General features: G+C 42.7%; 1 protein-coding gene across 4 annotated transcripts in view; it reads left to right on the top strand.

Moving 5' to 3' along the window:
- The first annotated feature begins 14,383 nt into the window (after positions 1-14,383).
- ROCK2 (Rho associated coiled-coil containing protein kinase 2) overlaps positions 14,384-23,603 on the top strand; it is a 104,862-nt gene continuing 95,642 nt past the window's right edge. For 2 of the 4 annotated variants that reach the window (XM_054821630.1, XM_054821632.1), the window contains exon 1: positions 14,384-15,155. In XM_054821630.1, coding sequence (XP_054677605.1) covers positions 15,006-15,155 — 150 coding nt within the window. In that variant the 5' untranslated portion in view covers positions 14,384-15,005. The remainder of the gene's footprint in view (positions 15,156-23,603) is intronic. The other 2 variants (XM_054821631.1, XM_054821633.1) reach the window with 1 other exon arrangement.

The following is a 23,603-nucleotide window of genomic DNA, read 5'->3' on the forward strand; positions in this document are numbered from 1 at the left end:
GCAAACTGTGACCTCAACATTAAAAGAGTTCATTTCCAAATGTGAAAATAAAAGTTATCTGTCAGAAGAAAAGTTCAAAGTCCAGTAAAAATATTTCAGAATTTATTTGGATAATAAAGTTTTAATGGGGACTGTAAATTAGAGATGGGCCCACACCTTTAAGCACAACTTAAGAAGCAAATACCTGTGAATTTGAAGAGTAAAACAAGGTCAACAGGGCCCATGTTTATGATACTCATCATTAATGGCAAAGGTTGAAGCTAGACACAGACTTTTCTACAGATCGAGGTTTCTGGCTGAGATTTAGTCTGACCAAAATATTTGAGAGACGGCTGGGAACCAGCAGAAGGATTCTGGATCTGGAAACATCAGCAAAGGGGGAAATTCCCTCTGTTATTCACAGCAGTAGCTGTTTGTAGGCAGTTACCTACCTCTTTATTTTCTTTGCAAGCAGGCAACAAGAAGTTCTTGAACATGGGTACCTGTATCCAACTAAATATTGCAAGTGGTAAAATTTTAGCATGGCGTCAAATGAGGGAAGGCATTAACACGGTTTTGAAAAGGAAGACGTGCAGTCAGTACCTCTAATGCCAGCATTGGTGAGACCCATCTTTCTGCAAACCATGAGACTGTCTTCTGACATACTCACCTGCGAGGTTGTTCTCTGCCGGTGTTCTTCTTTAGAAGTGTCCAGAAAATAAACGGTGTGTAGAATGAACTGTTTTCCCCTGGTGAGACTCATGAACATTTAGACCACTTCCTCCTGACCATACAGCAGCTGTGAAAGTACTCTGAGTAATGCTGAGTACACTCTGCTATTACCTGGGCACTTAAGGATTGAACCAAACTTCCCAGTAGTTATTTGTGATCGTAAAACTTCCTCGTTACGATCCCTAAAACACCTACAAAACCAGGGGACGATATCTACACACTGCCTCCATCCCTTACGCTAAAGCAGGTTGCACAGAATTCGTAGTTGGGAGCAGAGAACAGTGATTTACTTGATAACGCCACTTCCCACAAGTCGTCAAAGAACCTTTTTACCAAACAATGTTCTCATCACCAATGCCAGTAATACTTTAGTTTTGTCTAAGAAACAACTTCTTGTTGCAAAAATCCTCCTGGTGTTAGAGACAGATTCAACCATAACTGCCCAGCGATGTGTGCAGGGCCTTCAAACTGATGAGAAGCTGTTGGAGATGATGGTTTCTGTCCTTATTCAGCTGCAGGTAAAACAAACACCTGTGAAATGATACAAAATGATCCCATCCTGGGAGAATATTCATGAGGGAAATACAGAGATTTACCTCAAGAACTGTAGGATCAATTCTTCCTGTGATTAGAAGTTTGAAAATGGAAGCAAAATACTGTGAAAACATTAGTGTTGCTTCTCTTCTGAGATCAAACGAGTCTTAACTGCAGATTTTTCTTGGAGAGCTGAATAAAAGGATAAATACAAATGTCATTCTTTGAATTGCTGAAGTCGACACATCGGTTGGCAGTCTCAGTGCACAGATCAGTGGTTTTGATTTGTTTGGAAAGTATCAAAACCACTGACAGCCCTGGGCCACCAAATAGCACAAAAGGAAAACATGGATGGCTGTATATTTATTAACTAATTGTGTGTTTCTTCCAGTCTGAAAGACTGCAGACTGTATTAAAAATTAACTGCAGATTGAAGCTCAGGAATCTTACTTCTTTTGAAAAAGGAATTAAATTTGTGACATTGAATGAGCACAGATTCTTAAAAACAAGTATCTTCCACATGAAAGTATCTTTTATTCCCAATCTGTAAAATACTGTTCCTTTATGCATGGAGAAAATACAGACTGTTATAGTTGGACAGAGGGGGTTGGAAGGCTGTCCAGATATTGTCTGTGTGCTATGTATGTGTCTCTGAGGATCTGTTGCCTAGAAATGAAAACAAGACAACAATAATTGTTTACATAGATGCTGCCTGAAAACTTCTCAGGCATTTATGCTGCCTCTGCTGGCTTTGTGCCAGTCGACCATTTCTTAAATTGACAAGTGGGAGCTATTTTTGTGAGATAGGGAGGGAAGTCTGCGAAACAGCATTTATGATTTGGAGAGAAAATGATACAGCTGTAGAGGGAACAAAACCGCCACTTAAAAAGTTTATCACCTTTGAAATCAAAAACTGCTCAGGATGGTCTCCGTTCATTCGATTAATCGCTTCTGATCAGTTCAACAAAATCAAGGTTCAGCTACAAATGGTCATTCAGCTGTGTGCTTTACTGACAGCAAACGGTGGCTTAGGAATGAGCACGAGTAAGCTGAATAAATGATACTTGGAACTGAATTGTTACACCTCCATATCTTATGTATGTAGTTCTTCATTTAAAACTAATAACGGATTCACAAGGGTGGTAGTACAGACGAATTACTGAGATACAGAACTATGATTATCAGAAGGATGAGATTTGGGGTTTCTGTTTCCATATAGAGAGAATCTCAGTGTGGGCTGTGCTCTAAGGACAGTTCTACTTCCATATAAACCCATATATCCTTTCATCACCACATCACGCTGCCAGCAGGCAGCTTGCTGCCTCTGGATGAATCATTCCTCTGTGCTGAGCCCATCTGCAAAACAGGGGTGACTGCCTTGATCTCTTCTGTAAACCCCTATCAGTTCCGCTCTGCAATGACCCCTAAAAGCGTACCAGCTGCCCCAGGCCCCTCCACAGGATGCTTGTCCCAGAAACCCCGGCAATGACAAGGGCAGTCCTTGGACTTATGCTGTGCTTGGTGAAGCAATCATGGTCAGTGCTAGGTCCTCCCAGGTGTCCCAGGAGAGCATCCTCTCTGAAGGCAGCACCAGAAAGCTCTCTGCTATCTTGAAAGATGCTGCCCCAGGGCTCACTGATTCTCTCAGTCTTTATGGCATGTCCTGTAAGAAATTAAATGGCAAAATAAATTCAATGTTCCAAACACATAATCAAAATCAGCATCTTGTTGACAATTTCAGTTGAGAAGCCAAAATGTACAAATGTACAAATAAATGTTCCTTATGTTTATTTTACATACAGCAGTTGGGTTTTTTTTTTCCTTTGGTATCCTATCAGTTTTATATTATGAGACAGGAAAATCTGAAACATCTGATTAATCTTCGGTATAACTTGCATTTTTTTCCAACCATGACAAAATTGTTCCCTCTCTAGGTTAAATAATCTGACATTTTAAAAAGCTTAGAGATAGGATTAACCCTTTCCTCACCCCTTTTTCATCTCCCAGGACATCTTGTTTACAGTGGCCAGAGAGGAGATGAAATGGGTACATCTTTCCAGCATCGTGGCTTGCCTGCAACAAACACTGAACAGCCTGAACTGGTGCAGAGTTTCAAGGGCAACTTCAGTGAAAGGGAAAAAAAGGAGAAGTTACCCACCTTTTCTTATCCATTTATGCCAGACAGGTCTCAAGCCCCACGCTGACTGAAGGGCACAGCGCAAAGACCAAAGCACACAGATGAGCACACACATGTGCAAGCATCCAGGCTGCGCCTCGGGATGGCCAGAGCTGCTCGCTGCCTTCCCAGAGACTGTGGGGCCACTAGAGGGATGTCTACAACCATCCTTCCACCTGCGTCTGAATCGCCAAACCACCGCGATCACATTTCTGACCAGTTGCAAATTACAGTCAGCATCGAACAGCAATTGAAAATGCTGTAAAGAATATATCAGAGGGCTGCCCTCCCAGATGCGACGCAACGTCGGTGTGCCACAAGGTCCAAGTGAGCTGATCAGAAATCTGGTCGAATAATTTTTCACCATAAAAGTCTGATTTGGTGGAAAGAAAACGGCTTTCCCTCAGATCCCCAGCCACTGCTTTCCTTCCAGCATATCAGACACGATCCAACCAAGTCTTTTTGACAGCCCAAGTCCAAGGACTTCCAGGTCTTGGAAGATCCAGGGGTCTAGGCTGGGGCGGTCCCAGCCAACTGACTGCAGGCTATGCAGATGCCTACAATACCTGTTGTGGGGGAATCTTGGACAGCTGCTCAGAAAATTCTGAAAAACTCAAATTTTGTTCTTTTCTGTAGTGAAATCTCTCTTCGTGCTGCTGCCCTGCAGGCAGCTTCAGACCCAGCATTCGGTTCAAAGCTGGAATTCGGTTTTACTGTAACATTTCCTACACTGTTATCAGCTCCAGCTAGATATATCCTTTCTGTTTGTTTCCTATGGTTTAACTTGTACCTTGTGACATGACATAATCTATTTAATCTATCAACAAGTTAGCAGTGTACTAGGTGACAAAGTACTTCTTACTTTTTATTAGTTCTAAATTAGTTGACTAGAAAAAGATGAAAATTTACTAGTGAAGAGTTCCCCCTCTGACAGGTACCAGCAGTTGGAACTGACTGCATGAAAGGAGCTGCGAGGAGAGGAAAAAATTGGTAAACTGAAGAAAAAAGCAGTAGTTGTAAGTGCTATAATAGGCCTTGTGTGCCCCAGAACAGCATCATTAATGAGCTCTAATTTATTAGCCCAGCTGAGTAGATGGGTTGAAATCTTATACTTAAGAAAAGATAAAAATGTGTTTTAATTTAGGTGGAAAAACAGCAACATAGATTTTAAAAGTGGTGATAGAGTTGGATGATTTATTTATTTATTTTAATAGTTAATTCCCCGGAAAATGTTGTTTCAGTCATGTCTAAACTATTTGCTTCAAATTTGCTGAATAGTTTTGGCTGGGAAAAAACCAAAGGAGGAGATAAACTGTTGGAGGAAAGTCCCCAATTACCAACAGCTCAACGATCAGAGCATTTACTTAGGTAGCAGAGACCCCTTAGCAGAGGCTGTTTCGAAACAGGCTACGCTCAATCCTTCCATTCCCCCCTTGATTTTGTAGAGACGGAGAGGGACGGGGACCCACCTCCCAAGGGAGTGCGCTGGTTCCCAGGGTGGGAAGCCATGATTCTCATGCTCCTCCTTGCTGACCCAATGAACTCGGTGCCTTTGTGCAGGGCAACAGCTTCAATGCGAGGAAGAATTTCCCCTTTCTCCCACTTCAGGGATCCCCAGTCCTTTGACAGCTTCCTGAGGAGTAGAATTCTGCTTCAAATTCCCTTGGACAAAAGTAGGATTGCCTTACCCTAAGTATCTCCATGTTATGGGAAGAAAAAAAAGAGACTGCCTCTCTTCTTTCAAGCATCCAGAGGAAATACTCTACATTGGGTCAAACAGAACATTTAATGGTCCACACAAAGAAATACCCTCAGGTTATTTTCTTTCAGCAAGGAAAATCAGTCACTTTGGTTATGTCCAAACTGTGCTGGTTTTTGTTATATTCACTGTGAGTTTTGAACAAAAACGCAACCTCCACAAAGTCTTTAACTGGTCATGAAATAGTTTGGTTTCACTTTCATCCAGGCTGCACTGCGCATCTTACAAACTATTATGTCTGGAGCTACAGAAACAAAGAACTGGAAACAACATTGAGGCTCCCGACCCCAGTCCCTCTGGTGCCAGTCACCACATCACACAACCGTTTCAAAATGCACTGATCAGGTTGCAGGTAGTTACTTTCTTGCTGCCTTTACTCAGATGAAGACTGTACCAAACCTCAATCATTTATAGCTGAAACTTTCTTATTTCCCAACTAAGTCTATTTATGGCCAGCTTACGTGCATACATTCTTCAGCCGGCATTGTTCTGTAACATACAGAGCTCTTAGTCTCCTTGGTGTTGACTTCTTTGGTATATCTACAGACACCACCATACTCTCAGTTGCCCCTCTGTTGGACTTCGAAAATTGAGTTATTCAAGTCACCTCACGTAAAACAGGCTTGTTCCTTTATCTCTGCCCAATTCCCAGTTTCAGTTCTTCTCCTTCAGTCACAGAATCATGGAATGGTTTGGGTTGGAAGGGACCTCAAAGATCATCTAGTTCCAACCCCACTGCCATGGGCAGGGACACCCTCCACTAGACCAGGTTGCCCAAAGCCCCATCCAACCTGGCCTTGAACACCTCCAGGTATGGGGCCTCCACAGCTTCTCTGGGCAACCTGTTCCAGTGCCTCACCACCCTCACAGGGAAGAATTTCTTCCTAATATCTAATCTAAACCTACCCTCCTTCTGCTTCAGGCCATTACCCCTTGTCCTATCACTCCATACCCTTGTAAACAGTCCCTCACCAGCTTTCCTGTAGGCCCCTTCAGGTACTGGAAAGCTGCAATTAGATCTCCCCTGAGCCTTCTCTTCTCCAGGCTGAACAACCCCAACTCTCTCAGCCTGTCCTCACAGGAGAGGTGCTCCAGCCCTCTGATCAGCTTCATGGCCCTCCTCTGGACTCTCTCCAACAGCTCCATGTCTTTCTTGTCCTGAGGACTCCAGAGCTGGACTCTGTAGTCCAGGCGGGGTCTCACCAGAGCAGAGGGTCAATGCAGATGAATAGAACTATTTATGTTCCAGCAGTGTTTTTACTTGATCTTGCCCTTACTCTATCTTACCTGAGTATCTTTGTTAAATTTTACAGTACCATTTACCCTTTTTAATTCCACATTTCCATCAGCTAATGGAAGCCTGAAGTATTTCTCCTCAGCTGCTTCCAAATGATCACTTCCCATGTTATATCAGAATTTCTTACTAGTCCCCTAGCGCACATCCCTCTATAGACTGCACCATTTAATTATATCCTATTTCTATCATTCCCGTCATGGAGATGATCCAGAACTCCCGAGTAATATCCCAGCCCTCAGCTCTCTATTGATGTTGTCTTCTGACTCTGTGCCAACAGCCAACATCATTAGCACAGTCCTTGGTTTCACCCCAGAAGGCACTGCTGTCCTACCTAGAGTCAGTTCTCTGTAGTTCACGAATAGCACATTACCCTCTGGAATGTTTTATAGCTGGATCTCCTACAAACAATGCACGTGAAAAGTTCCCTTAATAATTCCCATTAACTCCAGCCTTACTGTATCAAATTATTTACTGAACACAAGGTAAATGAGATCAGCTGCACTGTTTTTACCAATATTTTATAGCTATGTTAGCTGGGTATGATGCACATTTAAACGGTTTCCTATTTTTCTTCCGTATCTTTGGTATTTGCTAGAAATGTGCTTTTAAACATTCTATGCTACTGAGGTTACAGCAATAGTTTGGTAACTGTGCTATTTGTCTCCTTTTAAGATACAGATCTATGCTTACTATTTTCAATCACATAGCATCATGCTGGCAATAGTAATTTATTTGAAAATCAGTTGTTATTGAAATTGAGATGTAGTTTTAGTAATTCCAGAATTCCGATGCTTATCTGACACTGGATTTATTACAATCTTCAAAGCTTTTCTTCCAAATTGGTTGTAATTACCACTTTTATGGCAAATTTCATATTCATACCTTACTTTTGTGTACCCATGCAGTGTTTTATTTTAACATCATTGCCCATCACCAAAGCCTAGATGCAGTATTCATTTGGACTGGGGCAAAACTGAGATCATTGCTACGCTAGGATCTTCACAGAGCTGACCCATTTACTATTTGAGAGACAAGTCTAGTAATAACAGTTGTTAAACAAGACTGTCCTTCTTGTTGGATAAAATCGGGAGAAATAGGAAAATTGTATTTTTTCCAAAGAGGAAGAAAAAAAAAAATAGGGTTCCTGGATATTCCTTTTCTTTCTTTCTTTCCCTCCCTCTCTGTGCTTTGCTGTGTTTACTTTGCTGCTGGACTCTGATGTTGCTTAAATACAAAATGATGTAATTTCTCCAAGAGTGTAAACCTTTATCTGCAAAGCTAGGTCGTCACTACTGCGCTCACGATTGTTCTTATTTCTATTTTACAGCCTCTGCAAGTTCCCCAAGAGCAGGCACAGCAACTGTAGTTGTTTACACCCCAGTATCAGCCAGACTGGCTTGTTTTCCCCAGAATTAACAGTAGCTAAGTCTTGATGAAAAGCAGATCATAGGAATGACAGTGCAAATATGGAGACACATAATGTGGGTATTCAGAGATGCACACAGAACTACAGCAATAATCATCTTTATTTGGCCCGTTCTATACAAGTCATCTTCCACTGGCACTTCCCCCTAATTGCAGGGAGTGTTCGGTGCCCAGGGTTTTACTGTCACTTTCCAAGCCAGTTCCTGCATACTTATGGCTAAAGGCCAGATCAAAAGAAGGATTTATTAGGTGCCTACAATGGTTCTTACAGCAAAATCCAAGATTGCCATCCAAAAATACTCCTCTCCGTAGCCAATCTAACTGTGAAGGTCGCTAAGTTTGCTATCTACCTCTCTGCCTCCACCCTGCTGAGCGCTCTCACCAGTAGGCTGGAGAGCCTTTTCTTCCTGGCCTCTTTATCTTCTTATTAATGCATTTTTACTGCATAGAGACTGCTGCAGCAGAACGCATCCTTCAAGGGGCAAAACCACACACAAACCTGCAAGATAGTGGCTAGGAACTTTATCTGGAGGTGGAATATGCAGCATGAATTGCCACAGGATGGAGAAAGAATATGTACATAGGCTCTCACTCTGCTAGGAATTCTGGATCAGAACAGGATGGACGTGCTGGTTCAGATGTACATATAACCTGGGAAAACAAAGGGTTTTGGGCAAACTTCTTAAAACAAGTTCTGTTCAGTATGCAGTTGGGCACTCCTTTCTCAAATGTCTGATTCTCCCCAGGTTTCTTATAAGGAGCCTTTTTGCACAATTCTGGACTTTGGGTTCCATTTGGGGAAGCAGGTGTTTAAATGTTTGATCTTAAATCCAGAATAAACTATCAGAAATGCTTGTGTTCATATGGGTACGTGTTCACAGGAAGAGATAAGTACTACAGGCATGCAAGTGACGGAACTGAATCAATACTTAGTCCCCTTGTCAGAATTAAAAGGAGGCAGAAACAGCTTTGAGAAGCAATGGCCAGCATTTCCGAGGGACCAGCAGCTTTGTGCCCCGCACGCTTCCAATTTTGCAACCTTTACAATGTGTCACGCAAAGGAAGTGCTGGAGATAATGCTCACAGCAAAGTAAGAGCGGCAGAAACCCTCCTCTGCTCAGATGTTCTGTGAGGTATAAGCAGCCTACTGACAGCACGACGGGGAGTATTTCATAAATCAGGGCGGCCCCTCGAACCGCTGTGACTTACACCTATGGGCCGTACAGCCCCAAACTTAGCCTAAATGTAGAAAGCAGCAAAGGAAAACTTGAGGTCACTTTGTCCTTACTCTCCAAGCTATGCTTACCACAAGTTTCCTCCTGAGACTTACAGCAGAGAATCTGGCACATAAACATCACGTAAGCATTTCAATTAACCTAGATTCACAGTTTCGCTTCTGCCTTCCCAATGCATCCAAGAAACTACGAAACTACCTTATTAACAAAAGCAATGTTAGTTAGCTGGGGAGAATTATGTAACCAATTAAAAGAGCGACAGGCAGAGACCAAGTCCTGCATTATCAGGACACACCCAGGCATTATGCAGCCACTTTTGTTTCATACGTCCTTTGCTTGATCCTCTGGTATTTGTGTAGAAGATACTGAACTCAACACAGCACGGACAGTAGAATCATAGAATCGTTTTGGAAAACACCTTTAAGATCATCAGGTCCAACCATCAACCTAGCACTGCCAAGTCCACCACTAAACCATGTCCCTAAGCACCACAGCTACACATCTTTTAAATACCTCCAGGGATGGTAACTCAACCACTTCCCTGGGCAGCCTGTTCCAGTGATTGACAACCCTTTTGGTGAAGAAATGTTTCCTAATATCCAATCTAAACCTCCCCTGGTGCAACTTGAGGCCATTTCCTCTTGTCCTATCACTTGTTACTTGGGAGAAGAGACAAACACCCACCTGGCTACAACCTCCCTTCAGGTAGCTGTAGAGAGCAATAAGGTTTCCCCTCAGCCTCCTCTTCTCCAGGCTAAACAACCCCAGTTCCCTCAGCTGCTCCTCACAGGACTTGTGCTCTAGACCCTTCACCAGCTTCGTTGCCCTTCTTTGGACACACTCCAGCACCTCAATGTCTTTCTTGTAGCGAAGGGCCCAAATCTGAACACAGCACTCGAGGTGTGGCCTCACCAGAGCTGAGTACAGGGGGACAATCACTTCCCTAGTCCTGCTGGCCACACTATTCCTGAGACAAGCCAGGATGCTGTTGGCCTTCCTGGCCACCTGGGCACACTGCTGGCCCATATTCAGCTGGCTGTCGACCAACAACCCCAGGTCCTCTTATCCCAGGCAGCTTTCCAGCCACTCTTCCCCAAGCCTGTAGCGTTGCCTGGGGTTGTTGTGACCCAAGTACAAGAATAATATTTCTGTACCAACTAATATTTCTGCAGTTATCAGCTATGAATGCTGTTTGAAAGAGTGGGAAGCAATGATACCTGGCATACCTATTGGTGACAAAGACATATTCCTTCCCAAGTAGAAACAGTAGATGTAGGCCTTTACCTATAAAGTTTACCATGTGAAGATATTTTCTTCAACATCTGCTTGATTACTTTGGTTTGCATTTAATTACACAGATGGCTGAGTGGTTTTGTAATTTTATAGCTGGCCTGTGCTAGTGATTGATGTGGTAGTGTCATTCTTACTGAGGGCTGGTTTGGAAATACATGGGGTTTGAAAAGCTGCTTGTATTTAAAGCTGCTAGTTGCAATGCAACAGATGCCATACCATGCATTAAATGAAAGAATGTTAAAAAAATGTTTTTTTTGTGGACCTTATATAACTATAGTATTTTCACCAAGACAACACTGGAATCAGAGTATCAACAATGATGATTGTGGCTGACTTTGCGACTCCTTTAAAAACATGTGCTTTTATATCTCCCAGATACAGAAGTCATGTACTTTTCTTCCTGTCTGTTTTCATTAACCTAAAATGAAGAAAAAGGAGTTTATTTTTAGTCCAGAAAAAATAATTTATTAACCCTTAGACCGATTAAGCACTAGCATGTGAGAAGGGAAAATCCACAAAAAAATAAAATCCACAATACACTTATATTCCTTTCCATCCCTATTTCATATTTATGACTCTAAAAATAAAGAAACCCTTATGCTAGCCTACTAAATGTAAATGATTTTTGAGAAGGTAGAATGACAATCTTTAGCTACAACCTCCAAGGTCCTGAGACCTCATTATCTAAAAAAACACCTCATGTCCTATTTCCCTCACAACAACAATGATCAACTGTGACGTTCAAACTGTCAGTGCAGGGTCCTGGACACTCCAGAGGGGAGGGACAATAGCTCTGCACCTTTGCCCATAGCATTTTGCCATGGCTTAATTTTAGCAGCTTTCAAAGACTCTGTATTTGCTTGGACTATTTGCGGTTTTTATCCTTCTTATGCTGTTGTCACAATTTCGTTCTCATTCAGGATAACAGTTAATTCATGTCTCTAGGCAGAGATAGTCCATGAGATCACTGGCAACTCAACTTTTCTATGCATCTGTTTTCCCATATGCAGAACACAAAAATGGACTAGATCCACATGAGATGCTAAATCTGAATTTTAGGGACCCTACCAATTAGTAGAATCAACTCCCCGGTCAGTAGTACCCTTATGCTCTCTACACAATGCCTACAGAGAGTGGGAGCCTAAGAAGAGGATTTGCAAAAGCCCTAACTAGCCAGCAGTAAGTGCTGAAAACATAGCAGCCCCTTCTCCTAAAACAGATGCACAGATGGGTAGTTTGTCTCCTTTTTCTTCTTTTGCAATAGCTAATAGTGAAAGCATACCTGAGGTCCAGAGCCAAATACCCCTTCTTCCTAAGAAGGCTTGATCCCTACAGAATACCCTGCAGGAATGACCTCAAGGAGATGACTTTTAACCAGTTAGCCCAGTTTACCATCTTCTTACAAATCTGCTCATAAAAACGCAGCCAGTTCTGAAAATGGTCAATAGGAAATTCCCAACTGCCTCGGGACACCTAAGGAGTTAAATGGCATTTCAGGGAGTGGAGAGAGAATTGAAAGATCCAGCTGTGGACTCATCGGCTTAAAGCTGCAGCATGCACACTGGAAGGCTGGACTTTGCCTTAAAAACCCCAGTAAATAACATATGACAATTCGCTGCATCGGACCTCAAAACTAGTGTACACAGACCAAGTTAAAAAATTCTTCCTTAGAGGGTCATTGTTAGGGATAGGTGTTATCCTAACAGATATATGCTACTACAGGTAGAAAAGGTAGGACTGTAAAAAGACTGCAAAAAGTGGTGTTATTTTTCCTTTAGGACATGTTAAAACTGTTTTTCACAAATACTGAGGGAAGGATCTGACTTTCTGGGTACTCTTTTTGCCACTTAATCACTTATAACCAGCAATAAAGCTTCTGCTGATGATTTTGTTGAGGATTTGTATTGTACAAAGGAATTCAGCTGACACTGTCGTTGTCAATTTGTCCCTGTAACAGAGTAAAACTTCTTTCCTCAGTAAAGAGATATGTCCTGAAGGCTGGGGGAACAGATCTATTGGGTAAGAATTTCAAGAAGGTACTGTTTCTACACACTTGCTTTTGAAGTCACAATCACACTTTTTTTGTATGCAAAAAGGGCTGTTATGCTTATTTAAGAATTTCTTTGTTACCTTTGTTTAAATAGCGCCCTGAACAATATCACTAAATCATATAAGCTAGATAAAGTAAAGATTAGTTTTTACAAAGCTTATTTTATAGATAAGAAAAATGAGAAGAGAAGCAGCTTGCCTATAGCCAAGGGGAAACTGAAAAAAGAGTGTAGATCTTCACATCACCTGGTGCTCGACTCAAAGCCCATTGAAATCACCCCCAAAATTGCTATTGACGTTAGCAAAACTCAGGATGGGCTCCTTATTGATCTCTGGAGAGATATTCCCCACATTTGATGTCTTGTCAAAACCTATTTAAAATCCCTTCTTAAAAAACTCCAAACGTTTCTGCTGTGCCACTTACAAGAAATTAGCTGTACATGAAGAAATCATGTTTCTTTTAGGTAATTTAGAGCTTTTAATGGTTGACATCCTAGGCTGTATAACTTCACGATCCTACTAGCACGCACATCCTAATCCTAGTAGCAACCCAACTAGGTGTTGCACCTACTTCTTTTATCTCATTGTAAAAGTAAACTGCTCGAGCAAATTATGTGGGTTTTTTGTTGGTGTTGCAGTAAAGCAGATCCTAATCTGTTTTGGGGATGAAGCAGTCCTATGATATAAATAAACAGTGCCTCTCCCAAACAGATTTTCACCAATTCCTTTAGAAAACTCACAAACCCAATGTGGTTCACTGAGAGAAGCATGAGTCACAAGTCATGCCCAATTTGACTTTTCAAAATCTTCACATACGCGTGCGTGTTTGTCAGGTTCGGGGATTTTGATTCAGTGGACTGTAAACCAGAATCCTGTTAGGGGGTTTGGGTTGATATTCAGACCTGACGTTCCCTCGAGTCCAGGGGTTGTTCAGTGCCAGAGCTCTGAACCAGAATATCACAGAGAGTGATCTCACTCACCGTGGAAGTGACTCACGTATTTACTTCTGACTCCCTCCCCTCTTCAAGATAAAATATTGGCCCATTTTTCTGACATCAGCTCACTGACATGCAGCTATCAGCTAAAGTCAACACAATAAAACTGATAACCTTTCCTCCCCGAGGTCCTTCCACCTCTGCAGATGGTCTCTGTCGCTCTGTCCAGTGATGCTGGCAACATCTCCGGGCTGCTGGAACCACAAGTTCTGCCACAACCACGTCCCATGGAGCATCCCCGCCATCCAACTTGCCACCTCCATCCCCACAGCCACAACTCGGGCCGTCAATGGCACTCTCCTCACTACAGCCTGGGTCTGACAAACAGCATCCCGTAACCACGGCTGGCACAGCCTGTGGAGATCTCTCTCCCTCTGGGTGAATGAGGGAGGTCTGCATCTTCCCTGGCACAGGTCCTCACCTTCCAGCTCTCCACCCTCCTTCTCGTACATGCTCTGAGCACTGCCGCTCTAGCTGAAACGCTGCTCACCCACTTTCTTAAATGTTTACTATTTTTTTGTGTGTGCTTTACGCTATACGGGCAGGATGAGGTCTCAGCCAAAATTCACCCAGCTACCACACAGCCCTTTCTCTCTCCGGCTGCTGTGCCCAGGCCCGTCCCCTCCGCCGGGCCTTGCCCTCCGCGGCTGCCTCGGAGGTTGGCGAACCGGGAGGTCATCTTGTTGCCACGGCGGGACGGCGGGCTGAGCACGGCGGGGCTGGGGCGGCCGCGGCCCCTGGCCTCCCCTCCCGGCCGCGGGGCGCTGAGCTCAGGGTTATAGTTAGGCGGTGAGTGAGCGCTGAGCTATGCGCCGCCGCTCGCAGCGGGGCCTTGTGGGTAAGGGAGGCCGCCTCCGCGGCGCGGGGCCGCGGGAGGAGGAGTTCGGGCCGGGCCGAGCCGGGCGAGGGGCGGGCGCAGCGGCAGCAGCAACGCGCCGCGGGCGGGCGGCGGCCGCACCATGGAGTGAGCGGCGGGGGCGGCCCGGAGGGGGAGCGGCGAGGCGAGGCCGGCGGAGATCGCAGCTCTCGCCCGAGCAGCAGACAAGGCGGAGGAGAGGGAGCCGCAGTGCGAGTTCGACTCCGCGGCGGCCGCTTCTCTCTTTCCTCCCCGCCTCCCTCCGCCCTCGGAGCGGGCGCTCGGCCGGTGCGATGGCCCGGCCGGCGGCGGGGAGCGGGCAGTGAGCCGGATCCCGCTGAGGGACGCCCCGAGCAGGGGGAGAGGCGGGGGCACGGCGGGAAGCGCTCCACTCCTCCCTCCCTCCCACCTCTCCCCTCCTTCTCCCCGCGCCCGGGCGGAGCAGCGGCCGCTTCCCCGCGCCCTTCATGCCCGGGCGGCCGCGAGGCGGCCAACGGCGGCGCGCTGCCCTCTGCTCCCGCCTCGCTGCCCAGGCCCGGCCCGCTGCGGCCCCCGCCCTTCCCCCGGATTCTCTGCCGCGCTAGGCCCCGAGCCGGCCCGCCGGGCAGCCCCGCTCAGTCCCCTCCTCCCCGGCAGCGGGGGACGGTCTCCCGCCGCCGCTAGGCGGGCCGGAGGATGAGCCAGCAGCCGCCGGTGAAGATGTCGGCGGCTCCCCTCACGGCGGAGGCGCTGGAGTCGGCGGCGGGGATGCTCGAGGGCCGCCAGAGGAAGCTGGAGTCCATGATCCGCGACCCGCGCTCCCCCGTCAACGTGGAGAGCCTGCTGGTGAGGGGGGGCAGCCGGGCCCGGCCGCGCCGCGGGGGGAAGCGCTTGGCGGGGTAACAAAGGGAGCGCTGCCGTCGCCGCGGGCGGGCGGGAGGGGGAAGGAAGGAAGGAAAGGGCTCCCGCGTCCTGGAGGAACTTTCCTGGGGGAGGACGAAGGCTCCTTCCCCAGGGGTTGGGGGGGGGGGCGGTGCCTCTCCACGCCCCCGGCCGAGCCGCCGGCGAGGGTGTCGAGGCGCGCCCGGCCACCTGAGGAGAGGGCCGGCCGGGTGCGGGGGTGGCGGGGAGCGGGCCGTCGCCCCCCGGGGGCTGGTTTTGGCGGGGGGAGGGAGTGGATAGACTGCGTCCTGAGCTGAGAGCGAGCGCTCTCCGTTTAGGTACAGCTTATTTTGGGGAAAGTGAGAAATGTCTGGAAGGATCTGACCTGGGGAGGAAAGCGCCTTTTTTTTTTTTTTTTTTCCTCTCCCAGCATCATTTACACTGTTTACTTTCGCGCCTCGTAATCATAGCGTGTCCATTCCCAAAGTACCTGCCTTTGTGTGCGCTGCCAGGCACCCAGTACCCATCCCCTCAGCCCCCTGTAAAACCGTCCTCTGGTAAAGTTGAAGTTTGCTGTGCGATGTGGAAATAATTCAGGAAAAGGACACGCCTAAGGGAGAAATGTAACTGGGGGGTCCTCTGGGGTCACGTTTATTTTCCATTGGGGCAAATTGATTCGTCTGTCTCCTGTTTCAAACAGCATTTTTCTGTGTGAGTGTATGAAATATAATTTCCTTTAGTAAGAAATCCATGCCCTCAGGAAGGAGTGGGAAGGGAGTTATATTTCCCCATTTAAAACATCCAAACCCTGGAAAAGCAGTGAGAGGGAGTCATTATTATTATTATTACTGAACTTCAAGACCTTCAAACATAAGGTCTTCAAACCTTATATTTCCAGTCTGTCCCAAGATTTCCAATGTATCCCAGTTAAGAGGAACAGAAAAGAGGGGAAAAAATCCCAGTCCTTCCAAGAGTTGCTCAAGGCACACTGAGCCCTTTTTTTTTTTTTTCTGCTTTCAAATGACTCAGTTCTGTTTGGCCAAAAATACAGGAACTGACTGAACAGTATGTATGCTTATGCTGTGTGGAGAATATAGGAATTTCCTATAACATCTGAAAAATGTTCTTCTTGAGGCTTTAGTACTGTATTACTCCTCTCATAGATGTTCAGAGGCATAATGACACCCATAGTAGTCAATGAAGGGGAGTGGGAAACAGTGCTGCATATCTAACTGGATTCAGATAAGTTTTTGCCTCGGCCAAAGCAAAGAGAGCTGCCTCTGGGCTTCGCTCCCAGCATTTTCACTTTGGTATTTTGCTAGGAAAACTTTGACCTGTGGCCAAAAAAGAGCAGTTAAAAATAGTACAGTCGTTGTGAAAAATGCATCAGGTTAATACTTAACCCCAGTAGACTTTTTCGCACTCTCTGCTTTTATACGCAGCAGTGTGTTTCTTTTATTCTCTTGCCTTCCCTGCCTTGGACATAGTTTAGATATACTAAAACCTGTTTATGTTTCTGAAGAGAAATTCTAATTGCAGAATTGAGACGGGGCTGCTTAGCACTTGATTATTTGTTTGTTTTGTATGCTTACAATGTAGACCGTTTCATGTAATACATTGGACAAATTAGCAAACCATGGGAGAGTGTTAGCTGGATTGTAAAGGTGTATTTTTTATGGTAAAGGTCATCACTTTGCTCTCTGCACTCTCAGTATTCTTTAAAAAATTAACAGCAAGTAAAATACAATGATAATGAAATTTCCTAGCTTGTGCATTCTACATGTCTATGTATGAAATAATGAACTACTTCAAGTTTATTTATTTGTTAGTCTTATTTAGGAAATTTGCAATGGATTTCCTGTAAAAGCTTTTTATTTTGGGCTTTGGTATTGTTGCTTTATGCTATTTGACATTAATTTTGTATTGGCATTCTGCTAGGTAGTCTGAGTATGAAAACATCATATTTGAATCACAAAATTTACTTGTTTACTGAACAGCTCAGTGTAAATTATCATAAGTGGAAATGTGTTTTAGTTAAAAGTAGAAATACAGCAACAGAAACTAAAAGTCAGGGAAAAAGTCTTAAAAACACTAGCTGGAATGCCACTGTTTCATCCTCCAAAAATAACGTAACCAAAACTAAAAATGTGGAATGGAATTCAAAATGAATTAATTTCCTTACACTGTAAAAAGTCATAAACAGCTGCTATTCCACATTTTGTGTGCATGTTTTATTTTTGGGAAGCCATAAAAAGCAAAAAAGTAACTGTTAATCTGCAACACATGGTGCAAATTTGAAAGACGTGAAAAGCTGAGGTAATAAGCTGTCTTTCTCTAGATACCAATTCCACTGCCTATCGAGATAATTTATTCAGTGGCTCTAAATGATGAGACTTTCTTTGTGTACCTTCCTGACCACAGAAAGGCTGACCACATCCATTTCTTCAGCAGGAGAATCTATGAAGCCAAATAAATTGATTGATTCTTTTCTTCCCATCCCTCTTTGCGGCTCAAAAGAGACCATTAGATTTTCTAATGTGATTTTTGCTATATTGTATGCCTTAACACTTGTCTATTTATGCTTGTGTTGAGCATAATAATTTATGTTTGATTAAAATATGTCTTTAAAAAAGACGTGCAGTCTCAATTCAGAGGCATTAAGAGATGGAGAACTCGCTATTTAGTTTGTCTTCGTAGTTAGTTATGAAGGTAAAATTTTTAAAAATGCAAATTGGAATGTGTGGCATGGTTATCACCATCCTTTTTTCTGCTAAATTTAAAAAACCACAAACCTATCATAGAGGACTTTCTACTTGTTAGCATGGTTCAGATGTGTAGCCGGCATTTGGTGGGTTTCTTCTGGTTTTGGTCTGTTAAAGAGATGAAGGCATGAATGCTAGAACTGTGTACACTGTTCCATGGTGGGTTTCAGCAAAGACATCTACAAAGGGAAGTGGTTTTTGCATCCTCCTTTAGACATCCACAGAGTGCTCTTTTTCTCATTTTATCATGTTGAAAGCCTGTGTTAGGTTACCTATGCTAAGATAAATAACTTTTTTATTGTCGCAGCTTTCTATGATACGGTCTCTTACTCTTTTTGGTTGTGTTCCATTGCATTAGTTGTTATGAAAACGTGGTTTGTGTATTATATTTAGATTGTGCAGATCACTTCGTAAAACTACTGTTTTCTTATTATTTGCTCTTCTGCCAGTTTGTGTCATCTACTAATTTAATGAAGTGACGTTTTTATGTGTACTGCATGTACACATTGATGATAGCACTAAATGTTATTTGACCTTGGGTGATCTATAAGAAACCCTTCTATAAATACATTCCTACCGAATAGTTCCTAGTTGACAGCTACATTTAAGAAGAGCTTAATGGTTCTCAAATACATTTCTGTATTTATTCTTTTGCATATATGCCCTATCTACAGTATTAACTGATTTGTTTTATATAGTTTTAAATACACATTATTTAAGCATGTGTTGGTGAGTGTTAACTGAACGCTTAATGTGTTCTAAAACTAGAGCAGATAGGTCAATGTAGGCTGTGTAAAACTAATCCAGGCTTCCACTTCCTTGCCATGTGTAATTGTATCACTTCAGCACATGCTGAACTCAACTTTAGAGTTTTATGGTGGTGACGAACAGCTCTGATAAATCTTATCATCCTCCTCCCTGCAGTTGTCTGCCTGGTCCTTTTGCTGGAGCTGCAGTCAAATGCAGTCGTCTAGAGAAAGGAACCGGTGTCTGCCCTTGGTGTTGTTCAGTGAAAGCCTTAGGATTTTAGCTTTAAGTTAAACCTTGACATTACACTAGAGATATAAAGTGTTGAGTATCTTTGGCCTGCTCTGCTATGGTCATGTCAGCCTTAGAAGGAAGGGCTTCTTAAAATTGTTAATTAGGCAGTGCAGCAGTGAAATTGTGAGCGTAGTGCTGGGCTACACTGGGAACGTGTTCTTGGTGGACTAAGAAATAGAGAGATGGTCAGCAGGAGAGTGCTTACGTGTGTCTTGGAATATACATGCCTTAAAACTTAAAAAAATAAACCAAACTCAAACTAATTTGCTATTTTTTTCTTCGTTAAAATAAAGCTGACAGTTACACTATGTATTTATATTAGTTTGAACATAAATAGATGTTCATTTAAGTTGATCCTTCCCATTGAGACCCTAGAATTTTACTCCTAGTGGAAAGTGGATTGCAGATACAGCTGTGACTGATCCTTTCGGTAGGTGCATCTGTCCACAGCAATCTCATCAACTGGATAGATACCAGCTTTATACCAAGAGCATTAATTTAGCAGATCACTAGGCTGAGCTCTGTTAATACAGGGTCTCCAGGTCATCATGGCTGACACGCATGTATCCCTTTGCAGGATTTTGGCCTTATGAGCTTTCAAAGTGTTTCATATTTAACACAAAAGTTGCATATTTAATATGAAAGTCATCTCATTTTCCTAAATTTATTGCTACATAATTTTGAATCAGTAAGAACAATCTGTTGTGTTAATTTGAGCCAGCAAGCACAGGGAATAGCTGAAAATGTAGCAGTTAGCAGGATCTGATCTGAAATTCATCGCCCAGTAAGTAGTCAAAAGGTCAAATGATTCTCTGTTCTTGAAGAAATAGGGTTTGTTTGTTATAGTTCTCGTGCTGTTATTTCTCTCAGCTTCTACCTCTTTCTATAAATTTTCTATTTTTGATCTGTAATTTCAGAACATCTACTGCAGAGTTGAAAAAGATGAGCTTTAAAGAAACAGAATTGTCTTTTGTTCATTGTTCCTGTGTGATGGATTTATATATAGCAATATAGTTAAGTGGGAAAGGACAGTTCTATTTTCTGACAGTTTTACCTGTTCTTATATTCTGTTCTATTCCATGCTAGGATTAAAGCATTTCACTTAGAGTTTAAGAAAGGAAAAAAGCCAGTTTGCTCAGCTTGAGATGAGATGTAAGTGGATTTTGTGTGTGCATTCACAAGAGGAATGTTCACTCCCAATGTTTCACCTGTGTTGATCAGATTGCAGAGTGCTTCAGTCTCTGTAACAGCTTAAGGGGGAAAAAGACAGCCACACTATCAAATTAGCACAGTTCTCTTCTGTTTTATATGGAACATAAATGGTTCTGTTCCATGCTATGATTAAAGCATTTTTATTTGATATTTTATATGAAATAAAAATTCAGGAACTGTTCACTTTTCCAAATATTAGTAGCCTCAGTATCAGTTGGGGAATGTGTGCAAATGCTGGTTAAAACCTTTTTTTTAAGTACATTTTCAGTTTTCAACGAATGGCAGAGCAATGCCAAAGCATTTGGCTATTTGTCTAGTAATGCAATCCATAACAAAAGCTGCCTAATTTAAAAAGGGAAAAAAAAAATGCTACCACAGTAACTAATCTCTGCAGCTATCAGTTGATGATTTCTTGCCAGTGTGTGATCTACAAAATATGACTGGAATTGTATCACAGCCACAGAGGAACTGACCTTGCATTTTAAGGATGAAAGTGATTGAAACTTGGTAGTAGAGTTTTACATAATGAAAGAATATAAAAAAAATAAAGATAAATATTTTTATAACCCATAAGGATGGGGTTTTTTTGGGGGGGAGGATGCTATATTATCTCCAAGGTTCTTCCGAACTGTTACACTGAAAAGCACCAAATGTTTCTGGTAACAAATTTCTTTAAAATACTTTTTTCTTGGTACATCCCATTGGTTAAGAACAAGAATACTATGTTTATATTGGCAGCCTTTGCTAGTAATAAACTTATTTTAATGAGTATTTTGCTATGTAAACAGAATGTTGAAGCCAAAGCCATACCTACTGCGCATGAAGCTTTTGCTGCAGTAGTGAAACTTCAAAATGCTCCCCGTATTGCCAGCAGTAGTGCATCTTCACAGCCAGCAACTTTTAAGCTTCTTTAGTGCAGGTGAAGTGTTGCTTGCATCCTTATTTTCAAACATTTTATTAATTACCTGCTAACAATGTTTTAAGACAGTATGTTTAAAATGGTGATTTGGCCACCCCCTAATGTGCAGAGGTTCTATATTTGGAAAATTGTGATTCTATGAATTTTGTCCAAGTTTCACTGGGTTGGATAGTCTCAATCTTATTGTGGCATGGACTTAACTTTTTCTTTTTTTCTGTGTTCATCTGCTATGGTTACAGCTATTGAGAGAGGGGCCTTTTTTTTTTTCTTCTATGAAATATGGAGTTTAGTTGTTTTGTTTCACATGAAGGTGTAGATGCAAATTTCTTCATCAGCTTGTGAAACATCCCTCCTGTTCAATCTCTGCTTCAGTTGTTGTAGGATCTGGAAGATGATAGACATAAGAAGAAAAACAATCTGGGTGCCACATACAAGTGGTTTTTCATTATGCCTGGTTTTGATTAATTTTATGTAGAATGACGTACCTAAGTCAAATCTTTTGCAAATGGTCACCTATCACGTATTTTGTGTTTTCTGTGTGCCTAGATGGAGAGAATTGGGTTTTGATGTTAGTGTGCAGCATTGCTACTTTAATGCCATGGTCATGTCATTGTTCATTTTTTGTTACTAGGACAGTGTTGTTCAGAGGGTACAGGCAGAGAGGGATAAATAAAAAGGATGGCATGCAGGAGGGTCTGAACCCTAATCCAGTTGCTGGTGCTGCATGTCATCAGACAAATCTTTTGTTTCCAACTATATGAAATGGAGATGAACTTTTTTAAAAAAAAAAAAAACCCACAACAAAAAAAACCCCAAAACCAACCCTGTACTGGAGAAGAATTTAATATTTAGAATGAACTTACGTGATATAAAAAGGGCGATCACCAGGAAACTTTATGTCAAAGTATTTAATTCTGAATCTTGAGGATTCAGATAACTGAGTGGTTGCTTTATTGCCTCTTGACTATTCTAAATCATGGGTACTGATTTTATTAGTCTGTATTTAAAGTACAGAATAACAGGATCCTGCATAAAGCAGGATAAAGTTTGGGTGACTCATCCAAACACAAGAATTTTTTTTATACTGTTCTTCAGGAGGAAACGAAGAGGAGGTCACATACAGACATGAAAGAAGGTTTGAACCACGATGAAGGAAGACAAGATAATGTTTACCAAATTTTCTTTTTATTCTTTATTTTTAATCTCAAAACAAATCATGTTGACTGTTACTATTACCAAATAAATAAATAACTAGAAGGAAAAAATGCTAAAGTTCCACACTTTATTCTGAATGGTATTTAAAGTTTAACTAAAGTCTTGATTACTATGTAAAGGCTGTAATGCATCATTGTTCTTTGTCCATGCCTGTCACTGCTGTATAGGCAGTTGTCCAAAGTCTGTAGCTTAGTTGTTAATTAAATATCAAGCATTGCTCTCTCAACAACATAGATATATGCTAGTATGGTGTAGATACAGATAAATACCTTTGGGTGTTCCTTGGAAATTACTTTTTATTGAATGAACTGTGAATTTGGAAAACTTAATCTACTTGTGTTTGTTGCTACTGTACAACTTGGATGACGAGCTCCAGGGGGACCTTATAGTAGCCTTCTAATACCTGAAGGGGCCTACAGGAAAGCTGGAGAGGGACTGTTTACAAGGGCATGGAGTGATAGGACAAGGGGTAATGGCTTTAAACTAAAAGACAGTAGATTTAGATTAGATATTAGGAAAAAAATTTTCTTTATGAGGGTGGTGAGGCACTGGAACCAGTTGCCCAGAGAAGCTGTGGATGCCCCCTCCCTGGAAGTGTTCAAGGCCAGGTTGGATGGGGCTTTGGGCAACCTGGTCTAGTGGAAGGTGTCCCTGCCCATGGCAGAGGGGTTGAAACTAGATGGTCCTTGAGGTCCCTTCCAACCCAAACCATCCTATGATTCATCGATAAGTTCACGGTAGTGTGTATGTACATATCTTCAAAGAGATTATGCTCTACAAACTATAATAGCACAGGTTTTGATCAAGGGGTATGCAATCATTTGGCTTGCCTATGCTATGAAAATGTTCTATTTCATACAGAAACTAGTTTTAAACTGGTTTTCCCTGTGGTTTCTGAAACTGGTTTGTTCTGGTCTCAATTTTCAGTTTAGCTCTGCTGTGTTGCGTGAGAGATTAGGGAGACAAGCCTTGTCGTTTGTTGTGTGTATAGGACACAGGTTTTTATTCGTGAATGACTTTTAGCACCATCTGGTATACAGGAAAGTGTATGTTGTGGTAGACTTACAATATGTGCAGCTAAAGTAATTTTGAACAAGTTGTAGTAAGTAGATACAAGATGTCATAGGGTTACTTATTATTTCTGCCCCTTCTTCCACAATTTTATAACCATGCTTGACTTCTGAATGCTTTTTTTGTGGAATTTTTAAACTTTTGTGATAGAATAATCATGAAGTCTCTCACCTTAGGAACAGAATTATTCCC

Source organism: Grus americana, chromosome 3 (assembly GCF_028858705.1).
Source record: "Grus americana isolate bGruAme1 chromosome 3, bGruAme1.mat, whole genome shotgun sequence".
NCBI lineage: Eukaryota > Metazoa > Chordata > Aves > Gruiformes > Gruidae > Grus > Grus americana.